Source organism: Leiobunum rupestre, chromosome 8, assembly GCF_980474605.1.
Source record: "Leiobunum rupestre chromosome 8, qqLeiRupe1.1.hap1, whole genome shotgun sequence".
NCBI lineage: Eukaryota > Metazoa > Arthropoda > Arachnida > Opiliones > Sclerosomatidae > Leiobunum > Leiobunum rupestre.
In genome coordinates, this window is record NC_143391.1 from 16785979 (window position 1) to 16804624 (window position 18646).

General features: G+C 38.3%; 2 protein-coding genes across 3 annotated transcripts; both read right to left on the bottom strand.

Moving 5' to 3' along the window:
- Positions 1-205: 205 nt before the first annotated feature.
- LOC149932515 (cytokine-inducible SH2-containing protein-like) lies at positions 206-5375 on the bottom strand. Its single transcript, XM_090155681.1, has 3 exons — positions 5339-5375; positions 3271-3888; positions 206-2875 (listed from the first exon to the last, which is right to left on the bottom strand). The coding sequence occupies exon 3, from the start codon at positions 2728-2730 to the stop codon at positions 1759-1761; it is 972 nt and encodes a 323-aa protein (XP_090011807.1). The 5' UTR covers positions 2731-2875; positions 3271-3888; positions 5339-5375; the 3' UTR covers positions 206-1758.
- A 5564-nt stretch (positions 5376-10939) lies between these two features.
- eIF3l (eukaryotic translation initiation factor 3 subunit l) lies at positions 10940-18372 on the bottom strand. 2 transcript variants are annotated; one of them, XM_090155567.1, is made up of 18 exons: positions 18227-18371; positions 17775-17817; positions 17553-17700; positions 17410-17489; positions 17280-17341; positions 17152-17221; positions 17009-17082; positions 16852-16932; positions 16702-16792; positions 16490-16644; positions 16266-16427; positions 16060-16202; positions 15886-15997; positions 15752-15825; positions 15634-15691; positions 15435-15566; positions 14118-14198; positions 10940-11002 (listed from the first exon to the last, which is right to left on the bottom strand). In XM_090155567.1, the coding sequence occupies exons 1-18, from the start codon at positions 18260-18262 to the stop codon at positions 10970-10972; spliced, it is 1635 nt and encodes a 544-aa protein (XP_090011693.1). In that variant the 5' UTR covers positions 18263-18371; the 3' UTR covers positions 10940-10969. The 2 variants fall into 2 exon arrangements, with proteins under 2 accessions (XP_090011693.1, XP_090011692.1); XM_090155566.1 differs by lacking the exon at positions 10940-11002 and adding an exon at positions 13413-13687 and having other exon boundaries at positions 18227-18372.
- Between the last annotated feature and the right edge of the window lie 274 nt (positions 18373-18646).

The window sequence follows — 18646 nt, forward strand, 5'->3', positions numbered from 1 at the left end:
TTATAGAAACCCTTCGTGCCTTCCCATTCACGCGAACGCGCTTTTTACAAAGGCATCCTTTTTAATACGTTCTTCGAAGACTATTGTTTCCACTCTTAAATGAGCACGCCCTCTGCTCGATATCGCGACGCTAAAGGCGGGACCGAGCGCTGCTTAATTAACTAATCGATAGAGAAATAAATCTTAAAACGGCGATATTTTGGCAACAATATTTTGGTGTATTTTTTAATATCACAGACCATAATGAAGACGGACAGACATATAAACGAAAAAAAGGCACAATTTGTGTAGTATTTGTAGTTTTTTCAAGGAGCACGATATTTTTCTCTCTTTTTGTTTAATATTTTAAAGAAAAATTAAAAACCGACAAATATTACGGTACGAACATTTTATCGTTTAAGTTATACAGGAACTGCGTTTTTCCTATGATTCGTTAATTACTTGTTTTTTTTTCTTTTCCTCGTACTTTTTGTTACCGTTCCTTATACACACAGTCGACATCATTTAAAAACAAAAGTCCGGGTCGTTTCTTTTTTCACGTTTTATAGTAGAAAAATAAAAAAAGGTTAAAACAGGTACTCGTAAATTTGTTACATTATTATTATCGTGATATCTATAGGAACAATTATTTTTCGAAAAATAAAAAAATATTTAAAACGCCGCGCAGTTTTTTTATATTGTTCATTGCCGCGTGATTACCCCCAAACATTTTACGCTATTTATATATTGTTCATTATGGGAGGATTTTTGATTTTGCGGATTGGAAAACTTCTTTTTAATAGCGGTAGATGGCGCTATTTGACTTTCGTCACTTTTCTCCAAAAAATCGGTAATATTCCCGTATATACATTTACGTTAAACCACTAACGCATAGCGTTAAATATATTTCAGTTTAACGGAAATCATAAGAAACAAAGGGGGAAAAAGAAAACCTTGTTCCAATTTTACCGAAGGCCACGCGACGTTTTTTCCAAAATCTCATTCGTAAAAACCGGCGCGATTTTTCGGTTACGATATTTTTAAGGCATGATTAAAAACCGTACAGTCAATGGGAATTTGGGGGGAAATTTATGGAGTTTTACTAGGAACGTAATTCGGGGGAGGGGTTGGAAAACTGGCGGGGGTCGAGGCGGGGCATTTCCAAAAAGACGGCCACGTAGACCAATTAAGTACGCTATACCAAGAAATTTCTAATTAAAGAGAGATGCTAAGAAATTCTGAAGAAAAAAAACTACACGCGAAAAACCTGTTCTTATAATGGTTAGCAAAATTATATCCGCTTTTTTAAAAACTTTCAATCACGATTCGACAGAGGGGAAAATATTTCTTTAAGCGTAACTTGTGGTTCTCGCAAAAAATTAATAAGGTCATTAAATAATATTAAATGTTATATTAACGTTGTTTTTTCTCCTAACGGCTTTACAAACCATTATGATTACGAAAAAAATTAAATTAAGAAATATTCAAATTGTATATTAAGCTTAATTAATTTTAAGCAATTGTTGTCGATTAGAAATTATTGAAAAATAATAAAAAATAATTAATTCGTAAAACTTTATATTAATCTTTCCAAGGCAGTTTTAAGCTAAATTTGTTCTCCTTGTCTATCAACTTTTGTAGCGATATAAATTTTATCGTCTGTGTTGATATCGAATTAGCTGAAGCTCATCACTTTAGAAAATTAAAGCGATCTTTTCATCGGCCTCTGGGAGGAGATTGCGATAAGTAGTGTCATATTCCTAACGCGTAGAAGACGCGTCATAGGCCGAAAGGATAGTCTTTCAGATAGTCCTTGACTACGGAGGGTAAGTCTAGTTGGTCCGTAGACAGTCTTCTTTTGGCCAGAAGACCATTGACGGCATTGCGGCAAGCGTGTTGAAGGCTAGGAACGCGAGAGTACAAGGGCCGATATAATCGGACCCTGAGGTCCCTTTTGCCGGAACCGTCCAGCCAGACGCAAGACTTGCCCTTGGCCGTTTGACTTAGCTGGACGTAATGTTCGACCAGCTTCAGAACGCAGTCGAAAGTGGGCATGGAGTAGATGAGACTGTCCTCGCAGTCCAGACGGAATCGACCGTCGCAGTAGTGAATTCGGACGCTGGTCGGTCCCCGGTCAGTTTGTACACTTAGGGAAAACAAGTGTCTCGGGTCGGCACTGTCCCGCACTAGAAACGTTCCGGCGGAAGCCCCTCGCAACATTTCGGAAGCTCTTTGCCACGTGAGGCCTTCGTAATAGAAACCGCACGTCTTGAGTGCCCTCTGAGTCGCTTGCAACCTTTCCAAATCTTGTCCGAAGATGGTGACGGGCTGGCTGGTCGGGAAGTAGGGCGGAGCGGAGCCCTTTCCGCCCATGCCCGCCGCGGCGAAGGCGGCCGGGGTTGGCGTGGTGGGCGCCGAGGCGCGCGAAGAGTTGGGGTCCGGGAAGCACCACCTCGGATTGGAAAGGGTCGTGGCGGGGGAAAGGTTAGTCTGGCTAGATGGCGGGTTGTTGGTCGTCAGGTAACACGAAGAGGACACGGTGGTCGTGGTCGTCGTCGTGATGGCGAAAGAGTTGAAAGGGTCACTGGACGGCACGGGCGTCGCGTGATGGAGGATGACTCCGCCGCCGCCGCCGCCGATGCACGGGCACGTCACGAAGAGGACCACTTCCGGGGTGATCGGCGGGGCCGTGACGGTGCCCGGCGCCGCGATCAGGGACAAGTCGAAAGCCAGCGGAACTCGCGTAAGCATGGCTATGGAAAGCCACGCCAATTCGAAATGATCAAAAAAACTGTGTCCGGAATTGTTATTCGGAGTCTTTCGAACTGTGCGAAAAACTGAGATCTTGTCAAAACATGACGCGAAGAATATCGTCAAAGCAAACCCACGCGACTGTCTGGAAAAGCGGACGGGAAAAGAAACAAAAAATTAATAAAAGTAACATTTCTCGAAAACAAAAAAGGCAGAAAATGGGAAGGGTCGACGTCTCAAAAAAAAAACAACCGATAGTAAATAATAAAGAGTGAAATGTAAACAAGATCGGACTGAAACGACTTTCGACACTTGATAAACGAATCGCCGCGGCGCAAGAATCCTCTCTTACGTAGCTGGGAGGCAAAACCCATTGACTAAACGCGCGCACACACGCTACAATGCCAAGGGGGAAAACCACCGAGGCATCGGACTACGCGTACGTTCGCTAACGCCGTTAACTATCTCCGAGTCTATACCCAGGCCAGATCCTTATTCGGAAAAAAAAACAAGGGTGGGAAAATAATAAGCTCGACTTACCATCGCTGGCTTTCGAGGTTGTCCGGATAAGCTTAGTTTTCATTCGGGAATCTTTTCCACAGCGGGACGTAAAACAATCCACGCGCGAACGTAACGTTGTCGAAGAAGTTCCGTTTTAAGCCTCGGTACCGAAAGAAAACAAACCGAAGTCTTTTTTTCGCGGATACACGGAGAAGCTCGGCGGGTAGAATCCTTCGTCTCGGATCAATCGTAAACACGACGACGATCGGTTGGAAAAGCTGGGAAAATATAATGCCTTTCGGGATGATTTTGACACCGCGAGCTAACGGACCCGAATCCAGAGGGAAATGACATTCGAAAATGATACTAGCAACCTTTTCAGTGTCCACTAGCCCGAAGAGAGAGAAAGAAGTAGGATCGCGCGCGACGGCAGTTAGCTTTCGAGCGTTGGAAACATTACCTAGAATCGCGGTCTCCAACTTGTCCTCGCCTCTTCTCGGAAACCGATGCACTCGTGGACTCGGCCAACTTCCTCTACGCCGATTCGTCGAGAACGAGAGAAAGAGGCGTGCGCGTTATCATCCACGCCTTCCCCGAGCGGCCTTTTCATTCGAGAGCTCTTTTACGCGCCAAAATTTGAACTGAGGATGCTTTTCGCTACAAAATTCGAACGTTTTTAAAATCAAAAAAAGAGAGAAACAATATCTATATCAAAATATAACCGTACTAAAGGGCGGATGAGAAACAAATCGATTTTTAAATAGTAGGGTTACAACGGAAACATTGAAACCAAAATGGTCTTCGCTGGTTTACTTCGTAAATGCTATGAAAATAAGACTTTGTTTTTGATCCGCGCTAACTGAAATAAACCAAGAACTCCCGTATGAAATACATTTCCGAGAAAACGGCAAATAGGAAACTGGAAACCTTTAATAATGGAGCACCGTTCTCGAAAACGTTATTCATATATCGCTACTTAATACTTAAAAGGAAATTCAAAGTTTATGTCCTCCAAAGTTTGGGAAATGAAAGGGTGGCTTTTACGTGCACGAGTGGGCTTTAGTAAGGTATATGAGTCGCGCCGCTTCCTCTTCAAGAAAACCTATTGACTCCAGAGCCGCGCGGGAAATCTAAGTACGTCGAATATAACATAACATCTTTCGCGACCCCGTTAATAAAATCTCCGTTTGCTATTCTGAAACAGTAGCATAAATAACTGGCAGGCGATTGGGGGAGGGGTCACCGGAAGCAAAAATAAAAAAAACCTTTTAACGAACATCTCGAGTATAATCCCCAAAAACGAACTTCGCCCTCCCTCGGTACACTTTAGTTACGCTACTGTTCCGAAGTTATCGCATTTTTGTACAAAACCACTTAACGCTATAAATTATATGAAAAACAAACAGCGAAATTTGCATATTTTATCATTTCCGAGAAAATGAGGTAAAATAAATTCCTCCAGCGAAACATCTCGAACTTCCATTTAAAATAAATCACTATTTTTATTCCGCGAAAAAAAAATATTTTGAAACGAGCGTTTTTACAATTTTTATTTCATCTCTCGTTCCGTGTTGTAAAATTCCGAGTTAAAATGCACGCCGAGATAATACCGTACGATTAAAATATTACTCAGATTCCAAAACAAACAAGGCGAAAAATCTACGAAGCCGGCGTCATAAAATTTCGGTCTGAAATCGAGAGAAGAATTCAGGATATACCGCGTGCGGCAGCCGTGGCGTGATATTGAAAAATTCCGTGTATTCGATTAGTCAAACCGTATTTCGTCAAAGGTGGATATAGAGGAAAAAAGATCTTTAATGGGCGATTCCGTTGAAATCTTAGCGAGAAAACACGCGACCAATTTTAAAAAATGACGAAATTCCGTCGTCTTACGCGCGAGTCTATTTATAAACTTAAAGAGCTTCGGGAAAGAAGGTGCGCTAGAGACAAAAAGCGTATTCGGATGTAGAAATGTATTACACGCAACGCAGGCGCGTTCTGGGAGAAGTTAACTACAAGGGGGCGAGCTTTTCCATAAAATCCCCGTCAAAGTCAAAGTCAAATATAATATATAATGATAATATAATATAAAACAAAATATTTATACCGCCAAAGCTGTTGTCGAAGTTCTGGCAGCACGGGCGGTCGGGGGCATGACAGTCGAGGAGCATTTTATGTAAAGAAAAATTCTTAGAATAAAACCCTAGAATTCCATTTTTGTTTAAAATTCATCTTAAGGAAGTTCCAGCGTTGCCATACGTAATATAATTATGGTAAGAATTCCATAATTTAGCATAATATTATAAATGGTACTATTATTTTGAGAGCGTACTATATAGTACCAAAATGTACCATATTTCCAACCTATTGTACTATAATGGTACTATTTTTATATTTACATTAATTCTACTACTAAAACAATAGGAATTTCTTATTAACAATACATAAAATCGTCGCCTGAAAGCAAAAACAATGTAACTTTATACTACTTAAAAGTATAGTTAAATTTACGTAGTTTTTGCTTTCATACGACGAAATATTAAGCCCACGTTCAAGTGTTGCCAGATCACTCGATAGTCAATACCATAGATATCGGAATTTCTAATCGTCGCGCGCGGCAATATTCCAAAAATCGTTCTATAGTTAGTTATTCCGATTTCTATGGTCGATATTGACTACATCAACTCCACATAAAGAAACGTCACGAGAACAGTTATCCGCATGTTACGCAACAACCACTTTAAATTAAAAGTAATTAAAACTATTTTATATTGGTACCATAATTTCCATTGTTGTACTATAATGTTTTAACCTTTGTACAATAATTCGGTCAGAAAAATCTGGCAACGCTGGGAAGTTACATACAGTTGGCGGAGGAGGGTGCACAACTGACTACTACGCTACTAAGTTAACCTAGTTACTGTGGTATTTTTTTCGCAATGACTACCTTTCCAATAATTTTAATCTTCGTAAATATTAAATTTATTTTCCGTGGCAATTTAAAATTTTAATTTTTAATTTTTAATCTGGGGCATCTCAGATTATTACGACTACTTTTAATCATGTATTTATTTATACTTAGGGAGAATGACAAGGTACTGACGATCAATGGGTACCAAGGTCTTGTCAACAGCTTCCTACACTAACTATTACCGTTAACCTCTATACGTTTTTATGGTCAGGGGAAACCATAGAGCTCGAGGGAAAACCCCTTTAACATGTGGGGAGAGAACTTGCAAACTCAACGCGGAAGGAGTTGTTACGATATTTCACTCAGTGCCACAAGCTGGGATTGAACCCGGCTCATCTTTGTACGAGGTGAAAGTGCTATCTACTTCGCCACCCACCAATGAGATACCGTGCCGATATGATTGACGTTTAAAGCGAGGAGCATGCAGACAGTCCGTGCGTTCGGAACAACGCTAAAAATCCTCTCAACATAGTCATTCACCCGAAGTATAAATAAATACATTCTTGCTTTAAAGCAGGGTTCGAATTTCCGGAATTAAATTCCCTGGCATTTCTAGATTTTCCCTGACTAAATTGCCAAATTTTCCCTGACCATTTTTGTAGAATAAATGAATGGTTTGAGGTAAAAATCTTGAAAAATATTTTCTTTCAAAAATTTATTTGCCTTATTGTTTTGGGGTCATTATAAAATTCCCTTGATTTTTGGGAACATTTTCAAATTCCCTGACCTTTTGGAAACATTTTCAAATTCCCTGACCTTTTGGAAACATTTTCAAATTCCCTGACTTTTCCAGGTTTTCCGGGTCGTGTACGAACCCTGTAAAGTATCTGTAAGTAGCGGAAACAACAAATCCAAAGCACCCCGTTAAATATTCATTATTTAATATTAGGATAAATCTCTTTCCTTATAAACATTACATGAAAAAAATGTATAATTCAAGTTACGTGTTTTGAACATTGAGAAGATAAACAAATGAGAATGATATCAGAAACGGGTCGCCAATTCGCCCACTCCGAATAGCGTGTTCCGACTTTTATTTTATACTACGCAATCGTCGGAAGAAGGGCCGCGAATTGGAATTTTTAATGATGACGCGTTCAATGACGTCGAATTTGTTGGAGAAGGGGAGGGGAGGGGGTCTCATTATACAATCCTCTCCAGTCCGTTAGGTAAACCCGGGAAAAAAATTCATCATCATCATCCTAGCGGCGCAGCCAGCCGGTCGCTATTTCATCTCTCTCTCTCTCTCCCTCAACAGTAATACTAATTCCTCTGACAGATTTACGTCGCGATGTAAAGGGAGAGAAGCATTTTTAAAGAGAAATGACACTTTTTTTCCAGGGATCAGAGTACTCGGCGAATTTCGTCAGACACGGAATGACGAAATTATTTTTCCAAAATAAACCTTCCCTTTTTAACCCGGGTCTTTTAAATATATAAAAAATGGGAACTTCAACAAAAAAAACCTTGGGTCTTAAATTAAACTATGGCGTGTGGTCTGAAAACGTCGTCTGCTCTGGTTACGAAAAAAAAAAAGAATAAAAATGTATGGCGGGTAAATATAGAACAAAAGATTCGACAAGATTGATCGCTAAGCTAGTATTGTTAGGCCTTGACTCTGTTTTCCTCCGCCGCTCCGTGGAGAATTTACGAAGAAAGACGATCACGATAAATATTTCGCCCAGTTCCTCACAATCGCGCCATGAAAAGAAGAAACGAAGGCAACGCGATGGCCGCCCGGCGGAGGGGGGGGGGGGGGTTCGATCTCCGCACGCGAGGGCTTTTCCTCAGAACGAGAGACCTGACGTTTAATTCCCCCCCCCCCGTTCCTTTCGAAATATAATAAAAAGGATAATCGGGGGGGGGGGGGGGGAGAAAAAGGGATAAAAAACAAGTTGATAATCGATTACGACGGTTCACCATCATTGCCAGTCAGCCGAGGGGGATGGGCTCGGTTGGAGGCGGAAGAGTTCTAGAAAGCTATGTGGGATAATCTCCCGGGAGCAAAGTGACCGAGAATCAATTTATTCGAGCGGAAGGGGTCGAGTTGAAATTGACCCTAAAAGGGATGCCGAGAAGGGCCTCGCTGGTTCCGCCTATATCACTTACAGAAGACGTTTTCTCGGGAGATTAGGTAAAGTCTCGCCCAACTTTTCATCGTTCCCGGGATTCTGCAGCCGTAACGCTGGGCCGTGTAATGCCGGAATGATGATATTATCCCTCGAGCGAACACGAAGCGCAAAAGGCTTAATTCAGTTTACGGTTTTCGCGGGGGTGCTAGCCGGTAAATGTAACCGCTCCGGGGAGGAAAGTGGGACCGAGATTCGCGGACACTTTCTAAATTCCGCAAATAACCGTGTCTGACATCTTCACGCGAAATATGTTTCAATTTTGGTGTTTATTACCATCGCCAAAAGAATACAATTTATTTTCACGCATCAATTAACTAACGTTCTTAGGTGATGAAATGTAAGGATCATATAGCTTGATCTTGAACTTATACAATTAGAAAAAAAAACTGAGTTAGAATTAGCCGAATTGAAAGACTGAGATGTAGGTTTATTCTCAACTGTGACTAGACAAACGAAAAAAGCAAAAGATCCAGAAGCCCTCCGAGGAAATCAAGGGTGTTGTAAATTAGTAAAGTTGCCTGTCACTTTGGCTGAGAGCAACCAGACCTCATGAGTTTCTCGCGCGAGACGAAAATAAAAATAGCAATTTTACTCGGAAAGCAATGATTAAATTTTCAGGCGAAAAGAAAAGCGGTTCTTTGGATCATTATTAGGGCCAATCTTGGCGAGTTATTTATAAAAGGGAAAGATTTCTCAATTTAGAAGCCTGGATATATAAATAAAACACATTTTTCACGACTAAAATTGTATCCGGAATTACATAAACTTTGCCGAAAAAAGCCAAAAAACCTGATGAAAATAGTATCTGGTTACGTCGTAATTCTTATTTTAACTCCCGCAACACGCTACTGAGAAAATTAGAAGAAAAAAATATTGCTTTTCTTTTCGTGGTATTAAGGATATTAGACGGTTCCATCTTCGGGGCCGCGGGATATGCTTTTCGCCGAATTACTCCATCACCAACCTAGAGGTAAATAAATGAATATCTGCCATTCTTTCGAGTCACTTTAAAGTGCCCCACCAGGGGTTTTATCCGCCCTCTGGTAATGAATAATGGCCGTCGTACGTCGCTGACCTTTCTAGTCGGGCCGTCTCTCAAAAAGGTCACGAGATGACAAAAAAGCTTCACTCGAGCGTAAGACTATAATAAACCCGAATTCTTTAATTTTCCCTTCTTTTTTTCCACGGAAGACGCGCATTTCTTTCTCGTTTTTATTCTTCTTTGTATCCGAAGAAAGTGTCCTTTCTTTGGTTTTTTTTAACCAACTGTCGAATCACGAAATTCCCGAAACTTTGGGAAAAAATAATTAGAGGGGGCTGAATAAACAGACAATACTGTTGTACGATTGAATGGGCGTGGTGGCTCGCTCTCCAGAAAAGGCCAATGACATCATTAGCTTTTGGCGCCAAATTGAGGGAAGGAAGAATCACCTGCTCGTTTTTAGAAACGATTCATTGAAAAATCCACGCTGGGTCGACCTATATAATAATTCCCGTGGTTTCGTGACAGCCCTCTTTTTCCTGGCAACCTTTACGAAACGATTTCCAGGAATATATCTAAACCTAGTTTTGGGTAGAAAAGAGTTTTGTCACGATACGGCTCGAACTCGGACTACTCCACCGTACTATTTAAAAGCTCATTCAAAACTCATTCGCAGATATTATATTTGACCTGGCGTTGGAATTATATTTCAGGCGAATTTACGAAGCGTTTTGTCACGATACATTTTAACTGTGGTTCGCTTATTGACTATTCAGACTCGCTTCGATGGGCTTAACCACTCTTCGATAAGGGTGTAACGGGGATACGTAGTATTCGATATTACAATATTATTTAAAGATGACAGCGGGATAATACACGGTACTTCGTTTGAAATCTTTGGGATTTGATATTGAATAGTTGTTAGTATACTGTTTTCTTGGACTTACGTTTCTTTGATTACTAATATTAAATTAATGTTAAGAATTATTTTATTTTTCTAAACTGCGGTATTTTAAGCATTCCTTCTATATGCTCAGAGCTTTTTCTACATTGGAAACTAAGTTGAACTATTTCTTAAAAAAACGAGTGAGCTTCGCCCTGCCCTTATCAGAACTAAAATTCAATTGTATCGTGATCAGGGCTTACGATGTTAGTTTGCGCATGAATTTCCTACATAATTTTAAAGTAATCGACAATTCTACGAAATTAGTCTAGTCAAATGGCGTCACATATCGCATTTATTTTTGTAACCTCACTTTTATCATTTAATTAAGATAGAAATGAGGTTGCAAGAATTGTCACTATGAGAATAAAAAGATTAACTTATTTGGAAATGAATTTTTGGTGGAAAAATAATTGGTTAATCATTTATCAGGAGACTAAATAGAATACTGAGAACTTCAGCTCTAGGAAAATAAGAATTATACTTAAAAAGTAGCTGTTTATCAAGAATAGCAGAGGAAAAAATAGATACGCCACACTGTCAAGCTGATAAGTATTTTTACCTAGAAATGCTTTTAAAATGATAAAAGTAGTTAAACATTTCCTGCAATATCCAGAAAAAAAAAGATAATGCGAAACCTTTTTACAAAAACCAGACAAATGAGTCCAAAAACCATTTATTATCTTATCCAAGCAAATTACAATTCTGGCTTAGACATGAAGGTTTGCGACTCCTTGAAATAGCTATAAATTTAAAGTAATTTCAGTTACAAATTGTCTGAAACACATTAGTGAAATAAAGGCCTATTTTTACTGGTAGGCAAAGTAGGATGGGCCAATGTAGGTAGAGTGATTTGGTATTCGCGACCGAAACGAGTCTAGGTGAAGTTTGGCGCTAGCTTCTCCGAGTTTTCGATCTCAGAGCGCTGGTTTGAAAGCAATATATTCGCGACCGAAAACTATCGCAACGCCCCCTTTGGTTCGCCATTGAAACCTAGAGAGGTAGCGGCTAAAGCAGACGCTATTAGTTTCCCTTATCGTTATTCGTAAATTTGACTTAAAAAATAATGATACTTGCATTTTAATATCAAATTTTGCATACTTTGCTTATTTTCTGATAAGTTTATTTTATTATAAACGTACTTATGGCTTTTAAATTTATCTGTAGCAAACGCTAGATCATAGACGCTACCTCTGAGAAGCTGGGGCCGTTACGCCACCTAGACCATATTCCCAACTCAATGACCTATACTTGTATAGATCACGAGAATACCGATCGGTGAACGCAAATGGAACATGAAAAGTTGACCCGGGGAGATTTCAAGCGCTCGAGACCAGTCAAATGGAGAACGCTGTCAATTTCCAAAACAACTGATGTACTTTCAGTAAATTCTTGAAATTGGCAATTTTCAAAACGCGTTCACTTAACCAATAATCATTTGCAGTAACTAAAAACAAATACCATCGTACTTCTTACAAACTGGGCTTTCATTTAAAAAAAAAGAAAAAAAAGAGGGGGGTTTCTTCACAATTGCCATTAGCTTTTCATAATTATTTAAATGTCGTTTCTTTTATGGAATAAGTTTAATAAGCTATTTTCACTTTTCGCGGATAATTTTTCACGGTCTAAAAGGGCCTCACACCGGCATTTGAATATCTTGGTGAAAAAAACCCGTAGCCTATTTCCATTTGATATAGCATATAAAGAAATTATTTGAGTGTAAATACAAAACGTCAAAATGAAGGATTTTTAAATTCAAAACGCGTGAATCTCGATGATATCGCGCATTTTTTCGTCGCACATGTAATTATTAATTCTGATAATAAAATCAAATCATGGCTGGCTTGGCAATATTTATCTGCATTCTTAGCCAATAAGATTATCCTTTCCGAATCGGCGCGCGCCTATTTATACAACGTAACTGTTGAAGTTTTTCTTTTAAGATTATTTTCCCATCCCTAACGACGGGTTTTTAAAATTAATTTTGGGCGTGAAAATACCCTACCATGTTTTTGGGCACATACAGGTAAATAAGGCTGTTGGCGCAAGCCATGTAGTGGTAGCTAGGGGCAACAAACACAATGAGAACGCAGCTAGTCTTTAAACACGCTAACGCAGGGCTGTGTACAAATTTGTTTGTTGCTCCTAGGTGGTAGCATCTAGCGCAAAAACGTCATTTCTGATCCGATATTCCTAGCTCCCACAGCGAAAGCTGTACAATACAAACGCTGGTTTGACTCATTAAATTTATCTCGGCGTCAGTTCATTTTGCTTTTAAAGAAAATGAAATGGCACGAATATACGTTAATCATGGCAGGGTGTAATTATGTGGTAAAAGGATTCTTATATCAGTAAATTAACTACACTAGATAACTGGTTTTCATAAAATGAAGGCTCAAAACAATGCTGGTTCAAAATGAACCTTTTTTTTTTAATAATAATCAGCTAGGCTAATACCCAAGGCACCACCTTAGGCCTAAGTCACTGCGTAGGAGGGTGGTGGCAAGCCCTGCATGCCACGCGATCGAGCCAACAGCTCCCTACACTAACTATTACCGTTAACCTCAACAAGTTTTTATGGAAGGGGAAACCGAAGAGCTCGGGGGAAACCCCTTACACCAGTGGGGAGAGAACTTGCAAACTCAACGCAGAAGGAGTTGTTCCGAGTTTTCACCCAGTGCCACAAGCTGGGATCGAACCCGGCTCCTCTTGCTGCGAGGCGAAAGTGCTAACCACTCCACCACCCCACTTTTTAGGACAGTGTGTCCATAACATGAACCATGTTTATAGAAATTACCAAGACACTACAGCTACATTAGGTGGATACCTTTTACGCTAAATTTAACTATTCGTTCGCTTTGGTGGAGAGAATCAACACCATTAACTATTCGTCATGGTCAGAGTTTTGTTGTTACACTTTTTACTACACCTAAAAAGGAGTTATAAAGAGAGTACATCGATAAAATTGTCTGCTTATCAAAAACTTTATCTAATAAAATGGCTAAAGGCAGCCATTTTGAGAAAATATTTTTAACTAACTACAAGGAAAACGCCTCCAACATAACTGATAACTTCAGTTCATTTACTTTTAACATGACTAAATAGCAAATTAATAGATGAAATTTATTTGCTTCACCCGGGGATTTAGTGTAGAGTAAATAGATGAATTATATTTTAACCTAAATGGTCAGAGGATTAATTCGTAAGTGCTATTTTGTTGAAATAGCCAACCAAATTTGAAGCAGTTAAGAACTATCAATGTTTTTCTGTCTGTAGACTGTTCCTACTACCAAGTAGGAGTAAAAAATATCAATCCCACCTTGTGGCACTGGGTGACAACTCAGAACAACTCCTTCTGCGTGCATTGAGTTCGCAAGTTCTCTCCAACACTGGTTTAAGGGGTTTTTTCCCAAAATCTTCGGTTTCCCCTTCGATAAAAACTTGTTGAGGTTAACGGTAATAGTTAGTGTTGGGAGCTGTTGGCTGGCGTGGCATGAAGGGCTTGCCACCACCCTCCTACGCATTGTAACCCGGCCACCTGAATTAATTTCTTTAAAAGTCGCATGATGACTTAGGCCTAAGGTGGTGCCTTGGGTATTAGCCTAGCTGATTAATATAACAACAAACATCCCAAAGTTCTACCAATAGTTTAAGGTGTAGTGTAAAACTGCTAAGCAGGTGATAAATCAAAAAGCGTTTGTTTATCAGATGAAAATCCAACAGTTGAAAAAATTTATCATGTTGTTGCCTCGATGTAAATGAATAATTATTGCCTTATGTGTAGTTTGCATAGAAACTAATATCAGTAAGAATTGTGTTTAGCTTATTTCTATTTTGAAAGCTTAAAATAACTCTTACATCTTCAAACTTATGAATCTGGCGAATGAAGAAATCTCCGTAACGTCTGGCAACTTTTGTATCAGCAATGTGGATCATATTCTTTTAAGTGGAAAATATTTTAATAAAATTTATATATCTATAGGGATGTACGAGTATTCGATCGAGCTTCGAGCCAAGTACTCGAAAAGCCTTATAGCGTTTTCCATTGGGAACCTCCTAGCGTGATCTGGATTTTTTGAATGACGTCACTGCTCTCTGTAGGAGGCGCTCAGAGGATTGACGTTGGTAACTCCCAGTGAAATAAGAAACATTTTCGGAGCACGTTTTTGGTTCCCTCAGACTCTTGAGTTGGGGCAGCTGGGAGCACTCCGGGAGGGAGTACCTTGGTCAATGGAAGACTACCCTATCTCTCGGAGTTGCCCCTTTTTTCCCCAATGGAATATGATTTTGATTTTAGAGCACTGCGGGAGTACTTGGAGGTTCCCAATGGAAAACGCTATGAGTTGAAAAGCTCGAAAATGTTTCGAGCCTCAAATCGAGACCTAGGCTTACCTTACGAGTACTCGAAATCATTATTATTACCAAGCCAATACTCGAGAGCTTTTTAAAAATAGCGGGAAAAGCTACTAAAAAAATTTCCTTTGGTCCCCCTTCAGATCTCTTAATTTGTGGTTTCTGATTGGTCACTGATTTTAAATGTAGAAAACGAAACCAAAATCATAAGTTACATAACGTAGGGTACCCTAGCTGTTTATTGTCAGTTGTTTGGCGGTTCATCAGTTTACTTTTTTCTTGTTGTAATCCCTTGTATGGCCAGTTATTAATTAAGTCTTCACAAGTATTGCTTCAAATAAACGTAAAAGCTCTGACAGTAAATATTCTTTATTTTTGAAAAATGTTTTAATTAATAAACCCAATTATTCAGAGCCTTTATAAGCTAAATCTATCATCGAGTACTTGAAACCCCCCTTTAAAGAGTTAAGCCTAATTATGCGAGTAATTGAAACCCGCTTTTAAGTTAAGTCTAAATATTTGAGTACTTGAAACCACTTTTTACGCTAAGCCTAAAATCTCGAAAGCTTGATAAAATGTTAAAGCTCGGCTCGATACTCGAAAAGTGAAATTTTTTATACACGAAGCCAGGGCCGTAACCAGGATGGGGGGGTATTGTATGTACAATGTTTTTTTTATTTAATTTCCATTGCGTGGCCCCCCCTGAAATCAAATCTTGGTTACGGTGCTGCACGAAGCTTCGCTCGAAACCCAAAAATTAAGGTTCGCACAAGCCTATATACCTATTTATATTTTTAGAAATTACGCAAATTTAATAGCTACCTTATCAATGTAAAAATCAACTTCAGATCCTGACTGAAATTCCCCTTCCAGCCCACTAGTGCCTTTAGTCCATACAATATTTTTCATCTTGTGCTTAAAGCAAAGCAAGTGTGTACGGAATTTATCTTCAGACTAATTCATAACATAAAAAATTAATATTGAATATATACTAATAGCCAGTAAAAATCAATTTAGTTACCATATCCAAAAATTGCGCAAGTTTAGAGATGGGCATGGTAGTGTAAAGTTTAAGGTAACTATAAAAGATTATTATGTTTCAGACATTTGCTAATGTAGTAAAAAACTTCGGTTATAACCTTCTAATAACTGGGAGAAGAATTTGCTGTCCAACTTCATCCATAAATACTTTCAGTTGGGCATTGTAGGGTTCCTGAAAATTTATGGTTTCAGTAAATGAACGTAAATTTTGAGGAAAATATGAATAACATACCATATGTAAATTTTGTAGATTTGCAGTATTTTCTGGGTCGTAAGGTGGAGGAACAGGTGATAAAAATTTGGGGCAAGCAAATCCAAAGCAATTTTCAAACTCTTTTACGTCTCTGCAAATAACAATAAGCTTTAACACTAAGTGAATCTAAATGAACGGTCAAACCGAGCATACCCTTTTTGCATTCGAAGCATCTTTTCACCATAATTATCTTTTAAATGAGACGAAATGCTTTCATCAATTTGTTGGGGATGTAATACTAACCCAACTGCTAACAGAGTGTACATTTGCTCCGTTTGTTTGTTGATTTGATCAACCTAATATGTAATAGAATATTCATTTAATTCTAAGCAAACATTAATATTATTCTTATGACATACTTGGTAGCTTTTCTGTTGAAAAATTTGTCTAGTTCTCTGAATATACAGAAGAATATCGGAGAATGTTCTAATGGCATCAGCATAACGTCTCATCATCAGGTAAGAAAATCCAACATAATAATATGTAGTCACTTGACACGCTGGTACTCTAGAGTACATGTTCTGTGTAAAAAAAACACATCAATCCCTTACTCTATAAAAACTTAAACAAGTTTGTATTGTACCTTCTTGTTTAGTTCTATGTTTTCCAAGACTTTAATGGCTTGATAATAATCACCCAGAAGAGAATGGAGACGAAGGAGTCCAACCAAACTAAAATAACCCAACATTTTGTAAAGAGGGTGACGTCCAAACTCTCCAGCAACACTGTCCGGATCACCTATTTAAATGTTTTTCAGTAATAACGATAAATATAACAATTTAAAATTAACTTTACCTCCACTTGTGTAAATTTCCAATTGACAATTTATATTTGATTTTTCAACTAGAGAATGCAAAACATTCAAAACACTATGAACGTTCCAGACCTGTGAAGAAATAGGCGAAATGAATTTCTGAAAACATAGTTCGAAATTTCGGAACCTACCTTTGGATTTTCTGCAATTAGATTAATTTCTTCAACAGTAATTTTACCTAATTTACTTCTATATTGGCAAAATGATTGAAACTAAAAATAAAAGGGATAGCAAAACATTTAAATTAAAAAGGAACTATTGCGTGGTTGTAGCTTAAGGTAGTCCTACCTGGTAAATAAATTCATCAATCATATCCCAAAGCCACTGATTGGGTAGCTGAAGAGGTACTGGATCATCAGGCTCTATAATGAAAATATTTAATTAATTATCATTTAAAAACCAAAAGGCAATTAAATAGTATCAGGACATACGCAGAATGTAATTGAATACGCTGCAATAATTGAAATATGATTCAATTCTTTGTTCCAAGGAAGGACCACCCTATTGAAATAAAATATGTAAGAGTTCTCTCAATTTTAAACCAAGAACGTAATCTTACAGGAATTCGAGCATAGATGTGCCTATAGTAAAGTTCCTTGTATAAAGTCAAAAACAACTCATCTAGAGGAATAATTATAAAGAAAATAGAAATCAAGCTAGATTCAGAATTGTTAGCAATTTAAACTAACCACTCTTAACTATAGGTTCAACATCTTTAGCATCAGGCCATGGAATTTGCTTAAAACAGCGCTCTGTCAGTTTAGTATAGCTGTAATTTCAATATCTTTTCAAAAAAATGAATTATTTTACAAATTTATGTAACATTGAATACCTATTATCATAGAGGTTTTGAATATCGTAAATATTAGCATCGTGAATGGCCTTTTGAAGGTAAATTAAGAAGTTTTTAACTGGTTCTTGTATTTTATGTGATGATGCATAATGACTACGTTCATATTCTAAATCCTGCCTGGGGTCACCTTAATATTCGTGGACACAAAAAAAAACATTAGAAAGAGAACACTATAAGTAGACTCTATCAATCGATTTTTACCTGAATGAAGCCCATAATCTCCATGGTATGCATAAGGATCATGCTATGAAAATAATTCAAACAGAGAAGTTATATTTTTATAAATTCAATACCCAATTGATAACTGATAGAATTTTTCAATGGACTGCTCTCTACTGCTCGAGATTGCACTGATCCACTTCTCATGTTTCATCATGGGTGTTATTGCATGCTATGGGGCGAATCTCAATCTCGAGGAGTCAGATAGGAAACGCTATAAATTTCTGTTAATATCACAGAGGATAATTATAGTTGTTATGAGCAGTAAGGCTGCCTTACTACATGGAATAACACAGCTATAGCCTAGGCAAGGGGCAATAAGAATAGCAGCATGTTCCATTTTTAAACCTTGGTCTAAAAGCTTTTAATTTTATTTTATAATTCATATACTTTATTAATTTTAAAATACCAAATTGTCTATTAAAAAAAATTACCGTATATTCTTCAGCACCTTCGGTATATTCATACATCTTGTAATTGTATTTATTTTCTAAATTCTATCTAATAAGATGTTTTGTTTTGTTAAAACGTGTCCAAATAGCCCCTGAAACAAGTTGAAACCAATGAGGTAGAAAATAAACAAGTATACAGGAGTTGCGGAGAGCTGCGAAATCGGTTTCGTCAGTGGTGACCGTGAACTCGCGCGAGACGGAGGGGTATGGTTCAAACGCGACTAGCGCCAACTGCATACTGAATTTTGCAACTTTTCTCATTTTATAGCATTGATTTCGCGTCGTCTGGTTTGTTTTATTCCTCCAAACAAATACGAGTCATTTTGGAAAAAGGCGCAAAGATTTTAGAAATGTTTCAAAACAAACCGGACGACGCTAAAACAATGATAGAATATGAGAATA